The sequence below is a fragment of the Mixophyes fleayi genome, chromosome 8 (assembly GCF_038048845.1).
Source record: "Mixophyes fleayi isolate aMixFle1 chromosome 8, aMixFle1.hap1, whole genome shotgun sequence".
NCBI lineage: Eukaryota > Metazoa > Chordata > Amphibia > Anura > Limnodynastidae > Mixophyes > Mixophyes fleayi.
Window position 1 is genome coordinate 76,230,510 of NC_134409.1, and position 19,652 is coordinate 76,250,161.

At 44.0% G+C, this 19,652-nt stretch overlaps 1 protein-coding gene across 3 annotated transcripts in view; it reads left to right on the forward strand.

Annotated features, from left to right (window-relative positions):
• The window catches only part of LOC142099370 (P-selectin-like), a 416,714-nt gene that overhangs the window by 297,644 nt on the left and 99,418 nt on the right, over nucleotides 1–19,652 (forward strand). For 2 of the 3 annotated variants that reach the window (XM_075182758.1, XM_075182760.1), the window contains exons 3-4: nucleotides 5,484–5,870; nucleotides 12,020–12,127. In XM_075182758.1, the coding sequence (XP_075038859.1) occupies nucleotides 5,484–5,870; nucleotides 12,020–12,127 (495 nt within the window). The remainder of the gene's footprint in view (nucleotides 1–5,483; nucleotides 5,871–12,019; nucleotides 12,128–19,652) is intronic. The other variant, XM_075182761.1, reaches the window with a different exon arrangement.

Consider the following 19,652-nt stretch of genomic DNA (forward strand, 5'->3'; position numbering starts at 1 on the left):
CCCTTTTTTTTACTTGGTGCCTATCTCCCTCTTCTTTTTCACTCTGTGCCTCTCCCCCTTCTTTTTCACTCTGTGCCTCTCTCCTCCCCTTTTTTTCACTCTGTGCTTCTCTTCACTTCTTTTTTTCTCACTTTGTGCCTCTCTCCCCCTTTCTTTCACTCTGTGCCTCTCTCGTCCTTATTCACTCTGTGCCTCTCTTCCTTTCTTTTTCACTCTGTGCCTCTCCCCCTTTTTTTCACTCTGTGCCTCTCCCCCCTTTTTTTCACTATGTGCCTTTCTCCCCCTTTTTTCACCCTGTGCCTCTCTCCCCCTTCTTTTTACTCTGTGCCTCTCTTCCATTTTTTTTTCACTCTGTGCCTCTCTTCCCCTTTTTTACACTCTGTGCCTCTCACCCCCTTTTTTCACTCTGTGCCTCTCTCCCCCCTTTTTTCACTCTGTGCATCTCTCCCCCCTTTTTTCACTCTGTGCATCTCTCCTCCTTTTTTCACTCTGTGCCTCTCTCCCTTCTTTTTCACTCTGTGCCTCTCTCCCCCTTTTTTTCACTCGGTGCCTATCTCCCCCTTCTTTTTCACTCTGTGCCTCTCTTCCCCTTTTTTTTCACTCTGTGCCTCTCTTCCCCTTTTTTACACTCTGTGCCTCTCACCCCCTTTTTTCACTCTGGGCCTCTCTCCCCCTTTTTTCACTCTGTGCATCTCTCCTCCTTTTTTCACTCTGTGCCTCTCTCCCTTCTTTTTCACTCTGTGCTTCTCTCCCCCTTTTTTTCACTCGGTGCCTATCTCCCCCTTCTTTTTCACTCGGTGCCTATCTCCCCCCTTTTTTTCACTCTGTGCTTCTCTCCCCTTTTTTTCACTCTGTCCTCTCTCTATCCCTTTTTTTCCAATTCTGTGCCTCTCTCCCCTCTTTTTCACTCTGTGCCTCTCTCTCTTCTTTTTCACTCTGTGCCTCTCTCCCCCTTTTTTACTCTGTGCCTCTGTCCCCCTTCTTTTTCACTCTGTGCCTCTCCCCCCATTTTTTTCACTATGTGCCTTTCTCCCCCTTTTTTCACCCTGTGCCTCTCTCCCCCTTCTTTTTCACTCTGTGCCTCTCTTCCCCTTTTTTTTCACTCTGTGCCTCTCTTCCCCTTTTTTACACTCTGTGCCTCTCACCCCCTTTTTTCACTCTGTGCCTCTCTCCCCCCTTTTTTCACTCTGTGCATCTCTCCTCCTTTTTTCACTCTGTGCCTCTCTCCCTTCTTTTTCACTCTGTGCCTCTCTCCCCCTTTTTTTCACTCGGTGCCTATCTCCCCCTTCTTTTTCACTCGGTGCCTATCTCCCCCCTTTTATTCACTCTGTGCTTCTCTCCCCTTTTTTTTCACTCTGTCTTCTCTCTATCCCTTTTTTCCCACTCTGTGCCTCTCTCCCCTCTTTTTCACTCTGTGCCTCTCTCTTCTTTTTCACTCTGTGCCTCTCTCCCCCTTTTTTACTCTGTGCCTCTCTCCCCCTTCTTTTTCACTCTGTGCCTCTCATCCCCTCTTTTTCACTCTGTGCCTCTCTCCCTTCTTTTTCACTCTGTTCCTCTCTCCCCCCCTTTTTTTTCACTCTGTGCATCTCTCCTCCTTTTTTCACTCTGTGCCTCTCTACCTTCTTTTTCACTCTGTGCCTCTCTCCCCCTTTTTTTTACTCGGTGCCTATCTCCCCCTTCTTTTTCACTCTGTGCCTCTCTCCCCCTTCTTTTTACTCTGTGCCTCTCTTCCCCTTTTTTTTCACTCTGTGCCTCTCTTCCCCTTTTTTACACTCTGTGCCTCTCACCCCCTTTTTTCACTCTGTGCCTCTCTCCCCCCTTTTTTCACTCTGTGCATCTCTCCCCCCTTTTTTCACTCTGTGCCTCTCTCCCTTCTTTTTCACTCTGTGCCTCTCTCCCCCTTTTTTTCACTCGGTGCCTATCTCCCCCTTCTTTTTCACTCTGTGCCTCTCTTCCCCTTTTTTTTCACTCTGTGCCTCTCTTCCCCTTTTTTACACTCTGTGCCTCTCACCCCCTTTTTTCACTCTGTGCCTCTCTCCCCCTTTTTTCACTCTGTGCATCTCTCCTCCTTTTTTCACTCTGTGCCTCTCTCCCTTCTTTTTCACTCTGTGCTTCTCTCCCCCTTTTTTTCACTCGGTGCCTATCTCCCCCTTCTTTTTCACTCGGTGCCTATCTCCCCCCTTTTTTTCACTCTGTGCTTCTCTCCCCTTTTTTTCACTCTGTCCTCTCTCTATCCCTTTTTTTCCAATTCTGTGCCTCTCTCCCCTCTTTTTCACTCTGTGCCTCTCTCTCTTCTTTTTCACTCTGTGCCTCTCTCCCCCTTTTTTACTCTGTGCCTCTCTCCCCCTTCTTTTTCACTCTGTGCCTCTCCCCCCATTTTTTTCACTATGTGCCTTTCTCCCCCTTTTTTCACCCTGTGCCTCTCTCCCCCTTCTTTTTCACTCTGTGCCTCTCTTCCCCTTTTTTTCACTCTGTGCCTCTCTTCCCCTTTTTTACACTCTGTGCCTCTCACCCCCTTTTTTCACTCTGTGCCTCTCTCCCCCCTTTTTTCACTCTGTGCATCTCTCCTCCTTTTTTCACTCTGTGCCTCTCTCCCTTCTTTTTCACTCTGTGCCTCTCTCCCCCTTTTTTTCACTCGGTGCCTATCTCCCCCTTCTTTTTCACTCGGTGCCTATCTCCCCCCTTTTATTCACTCTGTGCTTCTCTCCCCTTTTTTTTCACTCTGTCTTCTCTCTATCCCTTTTTCCCCACTCTGTGCCTCTCTCCCCTCTTTTTCACTCTGTGCCTCTCTCTTCTTTTTCACTCTGTGCCTCTCTCCCCCTTTTTTACTCTGTGCCTCTCTCCCCCTTCTTTTTCACTCTGTGCCTCTCATCCCCTTTTTTTTTCACTCTGTGCCTCTCTCCCCCCTTTTTTCCCACTCTGTGCCTCTCTCCCCCTTTTTTCCACTCTGTGCCTCTCTCCCCCTTTTTTCACTCTGTGCCTCTCTCCCCCTTTTTTTTACTCTGTGCCTCTCTCCCCCCTTTTTTTTCACTCTGTGCGTCTCTCCTACTTTTTTTCACTCTGTGCCACTCTCCCCTCTTTTTCACTCTGTGCCTCTCTCCCTTCTTTTTCACTCTGTTCCTCTCTCCCCCCTTTTTTTTCACTCTGTGCATCTCTCCTCCTTTTTTCACTCTGTGCCTCTCTCCCTTCTTTTTCACTCTGTGCCTCTCTCCCCCTTTTTTTCCACTCGGTGCCTATCTCCCCCTTCTTTTTCACTCTGTGTCTTTCTCCCCCTTCTTTTTCACTCTGTGCCTCTCTCCCCCCTTTTTTCACTCTGTGCTTCTCTCTCCTTTTTTTCACTCTGTCCTCTCTCTATCCCTTTTTTTTCCACTCTGTGCCTCTCTCCCCTCTTTTTCACTCTGTGCCTCTCTCTCTTCTTTTTCACTCTGTGCCTCTCTCCCCCTTTTTCACTCTGTGCTTCTCTCTCTTCTTTTTCACTCTGTGCCTCTCTCCCCCCTTTTTTCACTCAGTGCCTCTCTCCTCTTTTTTTTTCACTCTGTGCGTCTCTACTCCTTTTTTCACTCTGTGCCTCTCTCCCCTCTTTTTCACTCTGTGCCTCTCTCCCTCTTCTTTTTCACTCTGGGCCTATCTCCCCTTCTTTTTTACTCTGTGCCTCTCTCTCCCTTTTTTCACTCTGTGCCTCTCTCCACCTTTTTCAATCTGTGCCTCTCTCACCCTTCTTTTTCACTCTGTGCCTCTCTCCCCTTCTTTTTTATTCTGTGCCTCTCTCCCTTTTTTTCACTCTGTGCCTCTCTCCCCCTTTTTCACTCTGTGCCTCTCTCCCTTCTTTTTCATTCTGTGCCTCTCTCCCCCTTTTTTTCACTCGGTGCCTATCTCTCCCTTCTTTTTCACTCTGTGCCTCTCCCCACCCCCCCTTCTTTTTCACTCTGTGCCTGTCCCCCTTCTTTTTCACTCTGTGCCTCTCTCCTCCCCTTTTTTTCACTCTGTGCTTCTCTTCACTTCTTTTTTTCTCACTTTGTGCCTCTCTCCCCCTTTCTTTCACTCTGTGCCTCTCTCGTCCTATTTCACTCTGTGCCTCTCTTCCCTTCTTTTTCACTGTGCCTCTCCCCCTTCTTTTTCACTCTGTGCCTCTCTCCCCCTTTTTTTTCACTCAATGCCTATCTCTCCCTTCTTTTTCACTCTGTGTCTTTCTCCCCCTTCTTTTTCACTCTGTGCCTCTCTCCCCCCTTTTTTTCACTCTGTGCTTCTCTCCCCTTCTTTTTTACTCTGTGCCTCTCTCTATCTCTTTTTTTCACTCTGTCCTCTCTCTATCCCTTTTTTTCCCTCTGTGCCTCTCTCCCCTCTTTTTCACTCTGTGCCTCTCTCCCTTTTTTTTCACTCTGTGCCTCTCTCCCCCTTTTTCACTCTGTGCCTCTCTCCCTTCTTTTTCACTCTGTGCCTCTCTCCCCCTTTTTTTTCACTCGGTGCTTATCTCCCCCTTCTTTTTCACTCTGTGCCTCTCCCCACCCCCCTTCTTTTTCACTCTGTGCCTCTCCCCACCCCCTTCTTTTTCACTCTGTGCCACTCTCCCCCTTTTTTTTCACTCTGCACCACGCCCGACAGTCAGTGAGTCAAAGTGAATGGAGCAGAGAGGAGAGGAGGGACGCTGACGCCACGAACAAGACGGACCCCCATGCCCCCCCCCCACCCCCGTGCGGAAAAAAAAAAGATTGCAAGAAAAAAAATGTAATATGAACTCAAATGAAGAGGTCCTTGTAGGCTATCACTTCTAGCATTAATACAGTCCTGCCAGGGGGCCCGGGTAAAATGTGTCAGCAATTGACAATTGTAAAACTGTTTTATAACATAGTTGCCTACTCTCCCGGAATGTCCGGTAGACAGAATTTTTGTGTGTTCTCCCGGACTCCCGAGAGAGCAGGCAAAAATCCTGGATCCAGCTGTCTCCGTTGTTGAAGATTGCCATTTGTCATATTAATTCACTCAGCTCTATTTGTTAATAATGGAAATGATTTTTTTCCTTGCTCTTTCACTTAGAATCTATCACTAATGTTTTGTTTTTTCTATATTTGTGATCAATACATTTGATCCTAGAAGTAAATTTCCTGAACACTGATCCTAAAAACCAAATACTTATACAGTGTCAATAACAGCCTAACATACCTATGTTACTGTACCTTCACCGGTTATTGTACTTCTACTACAAAACCCCACAAACTAACTTCACAGTTGAAACTTTGGTACCATTCTTAAACTTAACATGTAATAGTAATAATATCACTCCCCTTTAAATTTCCCTATCAAGAAATACATAAAATATTACATTCTTGTGAATGGTAATGTATAGCTTTCTCGGGGTGAAAATATTTGCCTCATAGAAGTGGTAAGAGTGTTAAACGGTTAAATATCTATAACTGAAGTTTACTATACTTTGAATTATTATGTAATTGAATTATGTAATATGTATTTTCTGATTATATTTCTAGGACTTTTGAAATTCACAGAAGTATCTGCATGGACGTATCATAATAACACTGATACTCTGACATGGAATGACACCTATACTTGGTGTAAAAAACATTACACTGGCTTGGTTATTATTCAAAATAAAGCAGAATCATCCTTTTTGATGAACAATATACCTTCTGCTGAAGGTCACTATTGGATTGGCATTCAAAAAATAAATGGGATTTGGAAACAGGTAGAAACCAATAAATCCATACCAAAAGAGGAACAAAATTGGGCACAAGGAGAGCCTAATAACAAATTTAAAGCCCAAAACTGTGTAGAAATGTATATAGGAAGATCAACAGACGATGGAATGTGGAACGATGAAAACTGTAATAAGAAGAAAAGGGCACTGTGTTACCAAGGTAGTATTTTTGTCACTATGTGGGTCCATGAAATATATCTTTATTTTTTATATTATGTAAGTATATTTAGCATGCCAGTGTATTAGAAAGGGGTTTAAGCAGTTGCAAATCAGATTTCTGCATAGTCATATTTCTAAACCTGAAACTCTATGATGGTGATCTCTTGTTTCAATTAGAGATGGGCGGGTCCGGTTCCCCAAGAACCAGACCCACCCGAACTTTGCCTATCCGAGTACCGAGCTGAGTAGCTCGGTACTCTCCCGCCCGCCCCGAATCCAAATCGAGGCCGAACATCATTGTGACGTTGTCAGATCTCGGGGCTCGGTTCATCGTGATACTTCAACATTATAAATACATGCCTCCACAGCAATCCATCGCCATTTGACAGAGGGAGAGAGCAGAGTGTAGTCACAGGCTGATTAGAGCAGGGACAGAGAATCCAATATTCTTCTTGCAATTGCTCTAACAAAAATCGCTAGAGAAGAGAGGACGATAGAGGTTTATTATTTTTTTTTATATTTGGCTCTCCTCAGTGCTTTTGGGGTGTCCCCCATAATTGTGCATAAATATTTCTGGCTGTCAAAAGTCATATCTGTCAGCAGTATCTACCAACTAATTTTTAGCACTCCCCAGTGCTTTTGGGGTGTCCTCCCTAATTGTGCATAAATATTTCTGGCTGTCAAAAGTCATATCTGTCAACAGAATCTACCAACTAATTTTTAGCACTCCTCAGTGCTTTTGGGGTGTCCCCCATAATAGTGCATAAATATTTCTGGCTGTCAAAAGTCATATCTGTCAGCAGTATCTACCAACTAATTTTTACCACAAGTGCTTTGCGCTCAGAATGGATTCAAAGCAGTCCACATATGATCAGAATGAGCAACCAGGTTCTGTCACCAGTCCTGATGCTAGTGTTCCCAGTACGTCATCTGGCCAAGGCGATGTCAAACAACAGAGTGTTTCCAAATCAGTGCAAAAAACAAAAAACAAAAAAAATTTAATGTATGGAAGCTAAAAAGAAGTGTTACCGAGCAAAAGTTAAGTGCCGATAAAAAAAAAATTTGCAAACATGTTATTCTACACACGCAGTGGCAAAGAGAGAATGAGGCCTTCACCTTTGGCTATTAGTAGCAGATCCCAAAAAGTTACCGAGCCTACAATTGGTGCACAACTACTGTTACGCGTCAAAGCCGAGCTGCAAGATAACAGTAAGGCATTAGAGGAGAATGTTTGCTCTGATTCACAAATGACAACAATCCCTGTGGAGAGTCCATCCAACAGTGGGATGTCTAATCGTGAGCATTCTGCTGATGTGTGCCTTAATAGCCCGAGTGTAGCCGGTGATACACAAATTGAGGATGCCACTTTGGAATTAGAAGAGGATGAGGGGAAGATTTGTGTAGGCGATGAGGGCGCTAATGAAGATGTTGAGGAGGATGAGGTTGTTTGTGTAAGTCCTGCACCAGTGGCAGCAGTTCTGGCACGTGACAAGAAAAAGGCCATTGTCATGCCTGGGCATAAAACAAAAAAATCCAGTTCTTATATGTGGAATTATTTCTACCCAAATCCAGACAACAATTGTATAGCCAATTGTAGTGTATGTCAAGCCACAGTCAGTCGAGGGAGGGACCTTAACCATCTTGGAACCTCGTCTATGTTACGCCATTTAAGGAGAGTTCATGGCAAAGTGTTGGGAAAAGCTGAAAGTTCTTCCCAATAAAAAACAAGCACTCCATCATCAGCTAAGACCCTCCGCTCACCGACATCCCGACGGCTACAAAATACACCCACCACACTATCCTCATCAATATCCTCAGCAGCGCTGGGAGTTAGCCCGGCATCCCACTTAAGGCTGGATGACTCCTGCACTATTATTGATTCCTCTGAAGAAAGTGTTAGTCCCACTGATGCTGCTGTTGCTGCTGCTGGGGGTGAATCGTCATCCCAGAGGCAGGTCAAGAAAATGAGCAGTCCTACATTTCAGCAATTAACTGTGAAACAATCATTTGCGAGGGGAAGCAAATATGACAGCAGTCACCCAGTCGCCGACCGAATCACAGACGCCATGGCTGCAATGTTAGTGTTAGATCTGCGTCCAATCTCCACAATAAACGCAGCTGGTTTTTCAAAGTTAATTGAGGTTTTGTGTCCACGTTACAGAATTCCATCGCGACACCATTTCTCCCGTAAAGCAATTCCACAACTATACCAAAAAGTGTGTAAAAATGTAGAGATTGCGCTGAAAAATCCCATTCTGCCCACTGTCCACTTTACCACAGATATGTGGACAAGTGGAAGTGGCCAAACCAAAAACTATATGACTGTGACAGCCCACTGGGTTGGTCATTCACCTTCACCAGCAGGAACAGCAGCAGCATGTACACCAATACGTTACATTTGTCACAGGCAGGCCACTCTTTGTATCACCGGCTTTACTAACAGGCATACGGCTGACAATTTGTTACGCAAACTGAGAGATGTGATTGATGTATGGCTTATACCACTCGGACTCTCCCCAGGGTATGTCATTTCTGATAACGCCAACAATATAGTGCGAGCATTACAGCTGGGTGATTTCCAACATATTCCCTGTTTTGCTCACACCATCAACTTGGTGGTGCAGAGCTTCCTACGAAATAACCATGAGGTGCAGGAGATGCTTTCGGTGGCCCGTAAAATTTCAGGCCATTTCAGGCATTCAGCCACAGCATGTAGGAGATTACAGCAGCTCCAAGAGCAGTTTAACTTGCCCTGCCACCAACTTAAGCAAGAGGTGGTAACTAGGTGGAATTCCACCCTGTACATTCTTCAGAGGATGGAGGAACAGCGCAAAGCCATCCAAGCATATTGCACAAGCCATGACATTGGGAAAGGAGGGGGGATGTATTTCACTCTTGCACAGTGGGGAATCCTTTCAGTCCTGTGCAAGGTGCTGAAACCATTTGAAGTTGTGACGTGTGAGGTGAGTGCAGACTGCTAGTTTGAGCCAAGTCATTCCTTTAATTAGACTATTGCAAAAGCAGCTTGAGAAAATGAAGGAGGAACTGAAAGCAAGCAATTCAGCAAAGTATGTTGGCCTTGTCGATCAAGTACTTAATTCGCTTCACAATGATCCTCGAGTTATTAAGATCTTGAACTCGGATCAGTACGTTTTGGCCACTGTGCTTGATCCAAGGTTTAAAACCTACATTGAGTCTTTACTTGTAAATGAGCGAGATGAGAACTTTTGCAAGGAGCTATTGCTCAGCAAATTGGCCACTGAACTGGGCCTCGGCTTGACAACGTGTCCTCCTTCACTTTCTCAAGCTGCTGCTGCTCGTAAAAAATAAAATTTCCAAAAAAGAAGCAGGGAAGACGCAGGGGCAGACCAGAACAATTTAACATCTGGGCTGGTTTGAAGGATTTTTCCAAAAAATTTGTCACTATGCCCATAACTCCATCCAATACGAGTATAAACATGCAAAGGATGGTGGAGGATTACTTTCAAGAGGTAGTTGATATGGAAATGTCAGACAGTCCCTTTCCTTACTGGGAAGAAAAGCAGGCCATTTGGAAACCCATGTACAAACTGTTAGTAGTCGCGGTGGCCGCGGGCACCGTCGCAACTCTCATTGTCTCCCACCTCCTGTCCCGGCCGATGCTATGGCGACCGGGACGCCACTTCCGGTCCCGAAGTCCCGGTTGCCTAAGCAACAACCGGGACGCCGGAGATTACATCATGCAGCGCCCGGCCAGCTGTCAGACAGCCGGGAGCATGCGCACAGGGGGCACAGTACTCAACCAATATTGGCTGATTGAGGAGGCCCTGCTACACTTCTACTGGCTGTATGCCAGTAATTTATCAGGCAGCCACCTGGCTGATTATTCCTGTTGGATATCCTGTAGCCTCATTGGCCATTAGTAATTAGCATAAGGCTATTCCTGTGAGTGCGAGTAGGGCTCTGTTCTGATTGGCCCTTAGTACTATTTAAGGCAGTGAGGACTGAACCTCACTGCCGGTTATAGCGTCCTGTTCACAGTTCTGCTGCCTGCTTGTGCTCTCTCTGTTTGGTGTTTAACCTGTGACCGACCTCCCGTGTATGACCCTCGCTTGTTCCTGGACCTCGAACCTTCGCTTCTGACCCTGACTATTTGCCTGTTTTCCGGATTCTGCTCCTTTGCCTGTGCCCCTGATCTCTCGCTTGTCCCTGGATTCTGAACCTGTGCTTGTGACCTCTGACCTTGGTTTACCCTGCCGGATCCCTACGCTGCTGTCCGCCAATCATTCCACTCCTGGGTTCTCCTTAGCCGGTATACGATTCTCGACCCTCCGTCAACCTGCGGCTAAGTCTGTCCCCACCACTAGGGGCTCCAGCGAACACCAGGCTTTCGGAGTAGACTCCGAGTTTCACTGTGGAGTTCCTAACACAAACTTGCTTTGCAATACCTAAGCTGCCCACCCTCCAGTGTGTACTCTGAACGAGTGTTCAGCACAGCAGGGAACTTAGTGATCGCCGTAGAAGGTTACTTCCCAAAAATGTTGAGAAAATGATGTTTATAAAAATGAACTACATCTTCCACGAGGAAGGCCTTCACCATCCAAGACATCCAAGCACTGAGTGTTCTCTAATGGCGGATTCAAGCGGCGATGAATTGATAGTCTGTGATGATGACGTACACTTTGATGAGGGTGAGGATGAAGCTGAAGATGATGACGATAACATCTTTTTAAAACTTTCTATGTAAGTGTAGGGTGCAATCTACCCCCAAAGAGGAAAGGGACTTGGGGCATTTCCATATCACGTACCGTCTTGAAAGGCTGCTGTTTGGGCAATTTATCCTTAAGGGTAGGGTGTCATAGACAGAGTGACCCCAAACTGCCTTTGTCCATTTCTCTTAATATTGTACAGTCTATAACGGCTGAATTTTTTGGTATTTTATACAAGTGGAGGAGGGCCTAGAGAGACAGAAACCAAACTGGCTTTCTCCATGTCAATTAATATTGTACATTTCTATAACGGCTGAATTTTTTTGTATTTTATACAAGTGGAGGGGGGCCTAGAGAGACAGAAACCAAACTGGCTTTCTCCATTTCAATTAATATTGTACAGTCTATAACGGCTGATTTTTTTTGTATTTTATACAAGTGGAGGGGAGCCTAGAGAGACAGAATCCAAACTGTCTTTCTCCACTTAAATTAATATTGTACAGTCTATAACGGCTGAATTTTTTTGTATTTTCGACAAGTGGAGGGGGGCCTATAGAGCCAGAAACCAAACTGGCTTTGTCCATTTCAATTAATATTGTACAGTCTATAATGGCTGAATTTTTTGTTTTTTTCAAGAAGTGGAGGGGGGCTTATAGGGACAGAAAGCAAACTGCCTTTTTCCATTTTTTTACATATTTAACTATAAGTGTAGGGTGTAATATACATCCAAAGACGATGGCTGCATTGCCAATATGCATAGATGGAGAGGAAGACAATCTGTTTTGTGTGTAGAATAAATAAAGGCCTACCTACCAGGAATTAAACTGTTTTTTGGATGATTTATTACCTCTACAATTAGATTACTCATCTCTAAAACAGTTGGAGCACTAAATTGAGTTATTTTAGGCCCAAAAACATTGATTTTCCAACAAAATAGCAAAACAAAACCAAACAAAACCAAAACCAAAACCAAAACACGCAATGGCGGTTTTGCAAAACCAAAACCAAAACTAAAACACGACGGTAATCCAGATCCAAAACCGAATCCAAAACCAAAACACGGGGGTCAGTGACCATCTCTAGTTTCAATGCTTAGTCTAAATGATTATACATATGAATGACTGTGAGTGGACAGAGAAAACTTCCTTCTATTTGTGTCTCTTATTTCATCTGTATATAACTGGTACACAATGTGCTACTTTGAAAGTAAATTAACTCTGTGTGTGTTTCTAAATTAACCTTTATCTTTCTAGATGCAGTATGTAATGATATTCTGCATTTAGTAATGCATAACTATGTAAATCTATAAACTTATTTTCATTGTATTTAGTTAGAAATTATTTAAGTGTAATTTTGCTTTCATTTATCAAACAAATTGCTTTAGGTTAAGTATTAATATTGATAATCTGTGATAAAATAAATTACCACAAAGGCAGCAAATATTGAAAATATTTCCTTATAGCCAGCTGCCAACCTTTATCTTGCAATCAACGTGGAGAATGTATGGAGACAATAGGAAATTATACCTGTGACTGTTGGCCGGGATTCTATGGAGCAAATTGCGAAAATGGTAATGTATAAATTACATCTCAAAAACACCATGGTCTTTCATTACTAAATTGTCATACAGTATATCACCACTGTTTAAACTACATTAGCACCTTACTAAACTGTGATGATGAGGTGTTTTTTTTTCTTTTGTTTTTTTTTAAAAAGCATAATTAAAATCCCCATTAATTCATTGATGGAACACTGCATTTCAATCTACACAGAGAATCTGAAAAGACCTGTATACAATGACAATTAATATTATATTTTGAATAGGACAACTGCTGGGACACATAGCCTTCTGTTCTGGCTATTTGAACTTCATTAACCTGTTCTTTAAATGGAGCTTGCCCGGTTATAGTAGAAACAGCATATTGCATTGCACATAAGAGGTATTATTGCAGATTGTTCCCCCTAAGAAATGCTTATCTTCTGACATTCAAAAAACCTAAAGCCGCAATCTGATCCACCAAAACACCCCCTAGATACATCAATACCACTCAACTGCCCAACCACATTCCAATGAAACATGCCCACTTTCTGACAGACAAAGCCCCTTTCTGGGTCCAAGAATAGCGAAAGTCTCGCCAAAGTGTAGACTATTCTGAAGTTATGTGTACTGGAGAAAATTAGGTGCAAATCGGGTACACGTGTATAATAAAATCAGTATTCCAAATATATAAGGTAATAGTCATACATAAACTCTTTGAATTACAGGCAACATTGCCTCCAACATATAACATGTTATAGAGGTCTATTTGCAATTAGCAGTTTTCTCCACCAAATGGCCATAGCATAATATATGAAGGGTTCAACACAGCAGAAATCATAGATTTATGACCCATTTAATGTTTATCAACATGGGGACTGTGAAGTTATCCAATATATTAAGCTGTGAAAAGCTTTGCTCTCAGAATAGTGGTACCTTCCATTTTCAATGTGATCCAGCTGAAGCCTCTGTGGCTTCACTAGATCCGTGACCTGTTGAAGTGCTATGTGTATGCGCATAGCACTTCCTCCATTCATTGGTAGCTTTAGGCAAAGAGGTAAATTGTGTTCATGGAGGAGTGAGGATTTCGCCGGGGCAGCTAGAGCAACCCTGGCATGATAAATTACAGCAGTGTTTCAATATGCACATATTGCTTGACACCGTACTAGTTTAATAAATAGACCCTATAGTTGTAATTAATCTGTTAGGGTTACCACGATAGGTGCAGTGAACAAAACAGTCACTTCCCATAATAAATTGTGTGGAATAGTATTTTGTTCCTCAAACACTTGTTATATTGTGTTTAGCCTATCTTTTTTCTTGTCTGTAATTCCTTCACAATTACACTCACAATGTCATATATAAAAAGCCTAAAGCCCGCATATATGGTGCAGTATTATGACGCAAAGATATATCTCCACACAAGGTAATAAATACATTTATGTGAGTTTTTATGGTCTGCACTTTTCATCAAAACACAGCTTATTCCTTCTAGCCAGTGTTCCTGTTTATCATCATTATGCGGAAGGGATAAATATGCACACATATACTGAAGTTCTATTTGGTTGATTTATTAAAATGCATAAAACACCACTTGCTGCTATTCTCCATCTATATCCTGAACAATTGGCCAAACATTACAGATATATTTGGGGTCATATTTTAGTAGCCACTAGAGCAGCAATTGCGCAACATTGGAAACAGCTGTTCCCCCCACCCTTCACAAAATTATTACGAAGATCCATTTTAGTTTTCAAATGGAGACATTAGATGCTCCTTATTCTATGTCACCGTCCTTCCCAATTGTTAAATAAATGTCTTGGCACAAATTTACAACTGATGGCGAAGGTTCTAGATTAATTCACCCCCTAAAATCACATAACATTCTGACTACGGCCCCGCCAGATCTACTCCCAACCCCGAGCTAAACCTTAATATAGTGTTTACTCTCCCACCCTTTTGGAATATTGTGCATATGTCTTTGCACATATGTCGTATGATTTGATATGTAATGTTATGTCTTCTTCCCACTATTTATCCCCCCTATTTTTCCATACCCATTTACCCTTTATTCTTAAAGTTTTAATAAAAATTATTGATGTTAAAACGCATTGAAATCACACTTGCATTAAGGGGTCTAATTAATAGGCTGTGATGAGCCAAAAAGTTGGAGTAAACTGCTGTTTTCTCCAGAGAATGGCCATCAAAGCACTTCTTTTCATTTATCAATGGTTTAAAGCATGAGAAATTTAGAGATTTCTCTTGCCTTAACCTGTTTAACATTGGTCACTGCAGACCTCATAGACTTTTCAATGCTAGCCTTAAAAAACTAAAGCCATCTCAAGATGGTGTTAGCTTACATTTTTTAATGGTGTCCTCTGGACTCCATCGTCCCCGGAGAAGCATTTCTGAATCCAGCGCCGGGGTCCCACTTGCCTCAGATCCTCCATTCACCGGCAGCATTAGGCTGCTGGTGAAACAGGATTTAGTTAGTTTAGGAGGGGCTTCACCAGAGCTCGCCAATGAGCCCTGGCTTCATAAATACCAACAGCAGGATATTTTGTATTGCTGTGTTATGCAGAAATAAAAAATATTTCAGTTCCGCCCTTAGTGTGAGAGATAATAGCAGTTATGTATATCCTTGTTCCTGGTTGGCATGCCGGAAATGTGATTGGTGGGACTGAGGCTCGGGGCTCCCAATCTATCCCACTACTCCTGTTGCTGTCTGTGAAGGATGAGGGTTTGGTGTGCTGATAACAACATACTTGCCTACTTTTTCAAGTGCCCCTCCAGGAGTGCCTGGAAGCAGTATGAGCGGAGGGGGTGGAGCTTAGCTAATTGCATCGCTTTTGGGGCCAAAATGACGTGATTCCCTAATAATCACGTCATTGCGGCTCTATTTCTGTGGGCAGATGTGGGAGGTTTGCCTACTACTAGCCAGAATTCTGGAGTCTCCTGGACATTCCGGGAGAGTTGGCAAGTATGGATATTTAATGATGATTAGAAGACTAACAGGAAAGTCTCAGTATAAGATACAAGGAACATGGAAACAAGGTGAGCAGTACCACTGGCAATTTAGTATAAATGAATACAATGCTAATATATCTGATATCTTCAGATATGGCAGTAGCATGAACAGTCCAGCAACACAGTAGATATGAAAATGCAGCAAATATATACGGGACCACAGTAAAGCAGCCCCACATCAGGGGTATAGGTAACAGTCCAGGCAGCAATGTAGTTATAATGGGTGCAGCAAGAGCGGGATACTCTGTAGTGCCATATATGCTTGAAAGACAATAAGGACAGTTCAGTCAGCAAAAGTAGAAGAACAAGCAGATAGATGATATGACCTGTAATGTCACTGAGCCACAAGAGCAAATGCAAAGTGGATGAGACTTGAGTGATGCAGTCCAGGACAATAACACAATAAGGTCAGCAGCACGGCCCGTGTAGCAACAGCACAAGGACAATCAATGTAGCTTAAGCGGTCCAGCCCGTGGAGCAACGATACAACAAAGGCAGGTGCAGCTTGCGTAATATGACCCGTGGAGTCAGCAACACAGCGGAAACAGGTGCAGCTTGAGCGGTATAGCACGTGGAACAGCAACACAGAGTAGACAGGTGCAGCTTGAGCGGTATAGCCCATGGAGCAGCAACACAGCGGAGACAGGTGCAGCGTGAGCGGTATAGTCCGTGGAACAGCAACACAGCATAGACAGGTGCAGCTTGAGCGGTATAGCCCGTGGAACAGCAACACAGCAGAGACAGGTGCAGCTTGAGCGGTATAGCCCTTGGAACAGCAACACAGCGGAGACAGGTGCAGCTTGAGCAGTATAGCCCTTGAAACAGCAACAAAGCAGAGGCACTAACGATCCAGGTGAGAGCTCACAGAATAGGTGGGAACCTAATCAGACAGGTAACTCGATCAACAGGCCCAGAGTAAAGGGAGGAAGTGCCTTTTCAAGTTTAGAGCCAGAACCAGGAACCAATAGGTATCTTTGCCAGCAACAGACAGGTGTTCAGTCTGCACATGTGCACATCATCATCATCATCATCACCATTTATTTATATAGCGCCACTGATTCCGCAGCGCTGTACAGAGAACTCATTCACATCTAGTCAGATCAAGACTAAAGGTTTAGGAAACTGCTAATGAGGCACAGGTGAGTGTCTCAGTCTCTGTTTATGGAATCCAATGGTTGAGGTGATAAGTCCCAGTACCATATGAATCGGTATCAATGCTTTCCCCAAAATGAGGGGTTGGATAGCGTGTGTATATCAAAGTGTACAGACTATAATGCCCTGTATCAGCAGAATATGCTGCAGCAAACAAACACTGAATATCGGAGCATACTATAGAGCATGCAATGGTCATTGAATACAGTCACTCCTTGTGAAGGTAGTCTGATCCAATGGGTGAAATGTTGAAACCCAAATTTCGAAAAATTTCCCAGCAATTCCACAGGTGAATGATTCAGAGACCTGTGGATTCTAAGGTGTACCGACTGACCCGTATAAGGTACACTGCAGCCGAAATGTGCTGGTGCTGCGAGTCTTTAACAAAACTCCATGCTGGAGTGAATGCCCAAACTTGCGGATACTGGAGTAGATAGAACTTACCCAATCCCGGGCTGAATGGATGTCTTTTTCTTTTCCAGTAGATCTGTGTATCGAGTGATACTCCCGGCAAGGTAGGGTGGAGAGACGATGGTGTGTTGGCGCAAGTGACGGCAGGCCGCGGCCGCAGCTGGGTGCACTCCCGAAATCGCGCATGCGGATGAGTGTAGACAGTTCTTTTTCCGATCTGTCGTGTGAACACTGTGTGCCAAATAGATAGAGTGAGTGATAACCTACGCGTTTCGCCACTGGTGGCTTCCTTAGGGATAGGTAGACGGCTCATGGGGAAATACCCCTATATAGCCAATTGATGTCATAGGTGCCTCTCTAATTGGTCCCATGACGGTGGGCTGGAGTTGCATCAGCCAATGAATGAAATAGGCAGGTATCAGCTATGTTTGGTACCACGGTTTTTTATGTATGTTGGGTTACAGGCTATGCGTATGCCATTCATTTATTGTTTCCATTTATGTACCAATAAAGTGGACATTTTTTACACATACATCATCGTTTGCTCTTTGGCGCCACAAGGTCCCCCATTTTTCTATTCGTCTAACCTAGAGGGTTGAAACCCACCCCTCATTTTTCCTTGAGGCAGCCATTTCTATACACTTGTGGGAAGCGCAGATCCCAACTCTTTTTTTGTAACACACATAGTACTACCCATACTTGCCAACTCTCCCTGAATGTCTGGGAGACTCCCTGAAATAGGGGTGATCTCTCTCATTCCCTGAAGAGTCTAGCATTCTCCCTGATGCTGAGCCAGTACAAGACGTGGTTCGGCTTCGCCATTTGTGGCATAATGACACAGTTCAGAAATTCTGTCCTATGTCCCTGTATTGATGACTATGGAGGTAGCCATTTTCATGGAGACCAGGATTTAATCAAAGACTGACAGGTAAGACAACATGACTTCAGTAATGGAGACAGAAATGTAAAAGACACTTTAGTCTCTATAGATTCATTTGCTGCTTTTCTTTAACGCATAGTTGACTAGTCTCCAGGAATGTCTGGGAGACTTCCGCATATCTGGGAGACCTCCTGGTTCTCTCTCTCCACAATAGATAAGTGGCGGGATGCAGAGCTTAATAACGCAAATATCACGTCATCTTAGCCCTGCCCCCTGCTGTAATTGGCCAAAATTGTGACAATCGTGTAGGCAGTGGGGCCAATATAATGCAATTTGTCATGCCCCGACCCGCACGTCCACCTCCCCCAGGATCTCCCTGAAGCCAATGAGGAAAAGTATGCTACCATGTTAACTTAATAACATACATAAGAAAGACACATTTACACATAGATAAAGCAGCTGAAGTAGGCAATGCATTGTATAAAACCTTTTTACATTAAGCATGTTTCCACCTTTTATAGCTGGAGATGTCATACTATCTTATGGAAAGTCATTTGCTACCTGTAGAAAGTTGAATGCCTGATCTGACCTTCTGGTAAAATAATACATAAATGACCCTTGTCTCCTCCTGTGGAGTGCAAATAAATGCAAAGATACATTACACAAACGGACATATGCCCATAATCTATACTGTTGTTTTTAAATAATTTGCTGTTTCAAGGGATCTTAATAAATTGACAATTTAATTAATTATAATTAAAGATTTATATATTTTTAACCATTTTCTTTTGCTGTAACTCTGCACTGTGTAAGTTAGCCTAGGTATCCTGCACTTACCTGACAGACAGGGAGATGTACCAGTAAGGGCAGGGGTCTCATCCCTGCTGTATGCAGAAGGACATTTAATATTATCCAGTAACCAGAAAAGGACAACTATGCCTATACGTTCATTATTCTGAATCTAACTGAATCTAAAAGCATTGTGGGACACCTGTCAGGCAACTGTGTGCTGACAAAAAGAAACCAATCAGGTCTCTCACCTTCTGTCAATGTGCTGGCCAAGCAAAATCTTTAAGTAGGCAACTGTCACACGCCGGGCGATCGGGCCGCACACGATACCTGGCACTCTTACCTGTCCCCGCCGTCCACATGCTCCGTCCTGGCCGCCGCCATCCTCTTTTTTCAGGTCTGTGCATGCGCAGACCCGTCCTATTCATTTCCTCTGCTCCTCTCCCATTGGTTGAATATTTTGGCACTTCCCCTGGATGTTTGGTGCTTGTTCTTTATGTTACCTTCTTGGTGCTAGACATGGCTCCCTTGTTCCTGTTTGACTGCAGAGCTGACACTCTAATTGGTCTTTCACCTTCGTTCCAGTGATACCTGCTGACTTCAGAACTGACACTTCCTAAAGTGTCTCTGCCGCCGTCCCAGTGGTAAACTGTCGTCCGCAGAGCTGACATTCTATTCTGCGCTTCACCTCCGTTCCAGTGATACCTACTGACTTCAGAACTGACACTTCCTAAACTGTCTCTGCCGCCATCCCAGGGGTAACCTGTTGTCCGCAGAGCTGACATCGCACTCAGTCCTTCCCCGCCATTCCAATGGCACCCGCCACTCTCTTCTACTCTCCTCTATGTGTGGACTGCCATTGCTGTCCATCTTGCGTGTTCCTCTAGAGGTTTTGCCTGGTACTCCTGGTAAGGGCCGCGACCTGCAAGATAGACGCAGCAAAGACCAAACCGCCTTGCGGCTGGTCCTCTACATCATGGATGAAGAGGATTTTATATAGGCTTAAGCATAGCTGTTGTTTCTGCCTCTTGTCACTGGAGATTTTACTTCCCACACATTCACTAATAAATAGTGGGTAATTTAATACTTGTAGGAATAACCAGAGTTTTTTTAAGAAGGCTCTCAGCGTGTGGTGAAAGCATGCCAAACAGAATACATATATGATGCATTTGTTTGGTGGTGGCGTACACTCCCGCTAAAAAGGGGGGCTTATCATTTGTAAAAGTTCACCTTTGGGGTGGTTATGGAGCACTGTCTGCGTGGACGGGGCCCAGCTACTGAGCTAAACGAGGGAAAGTG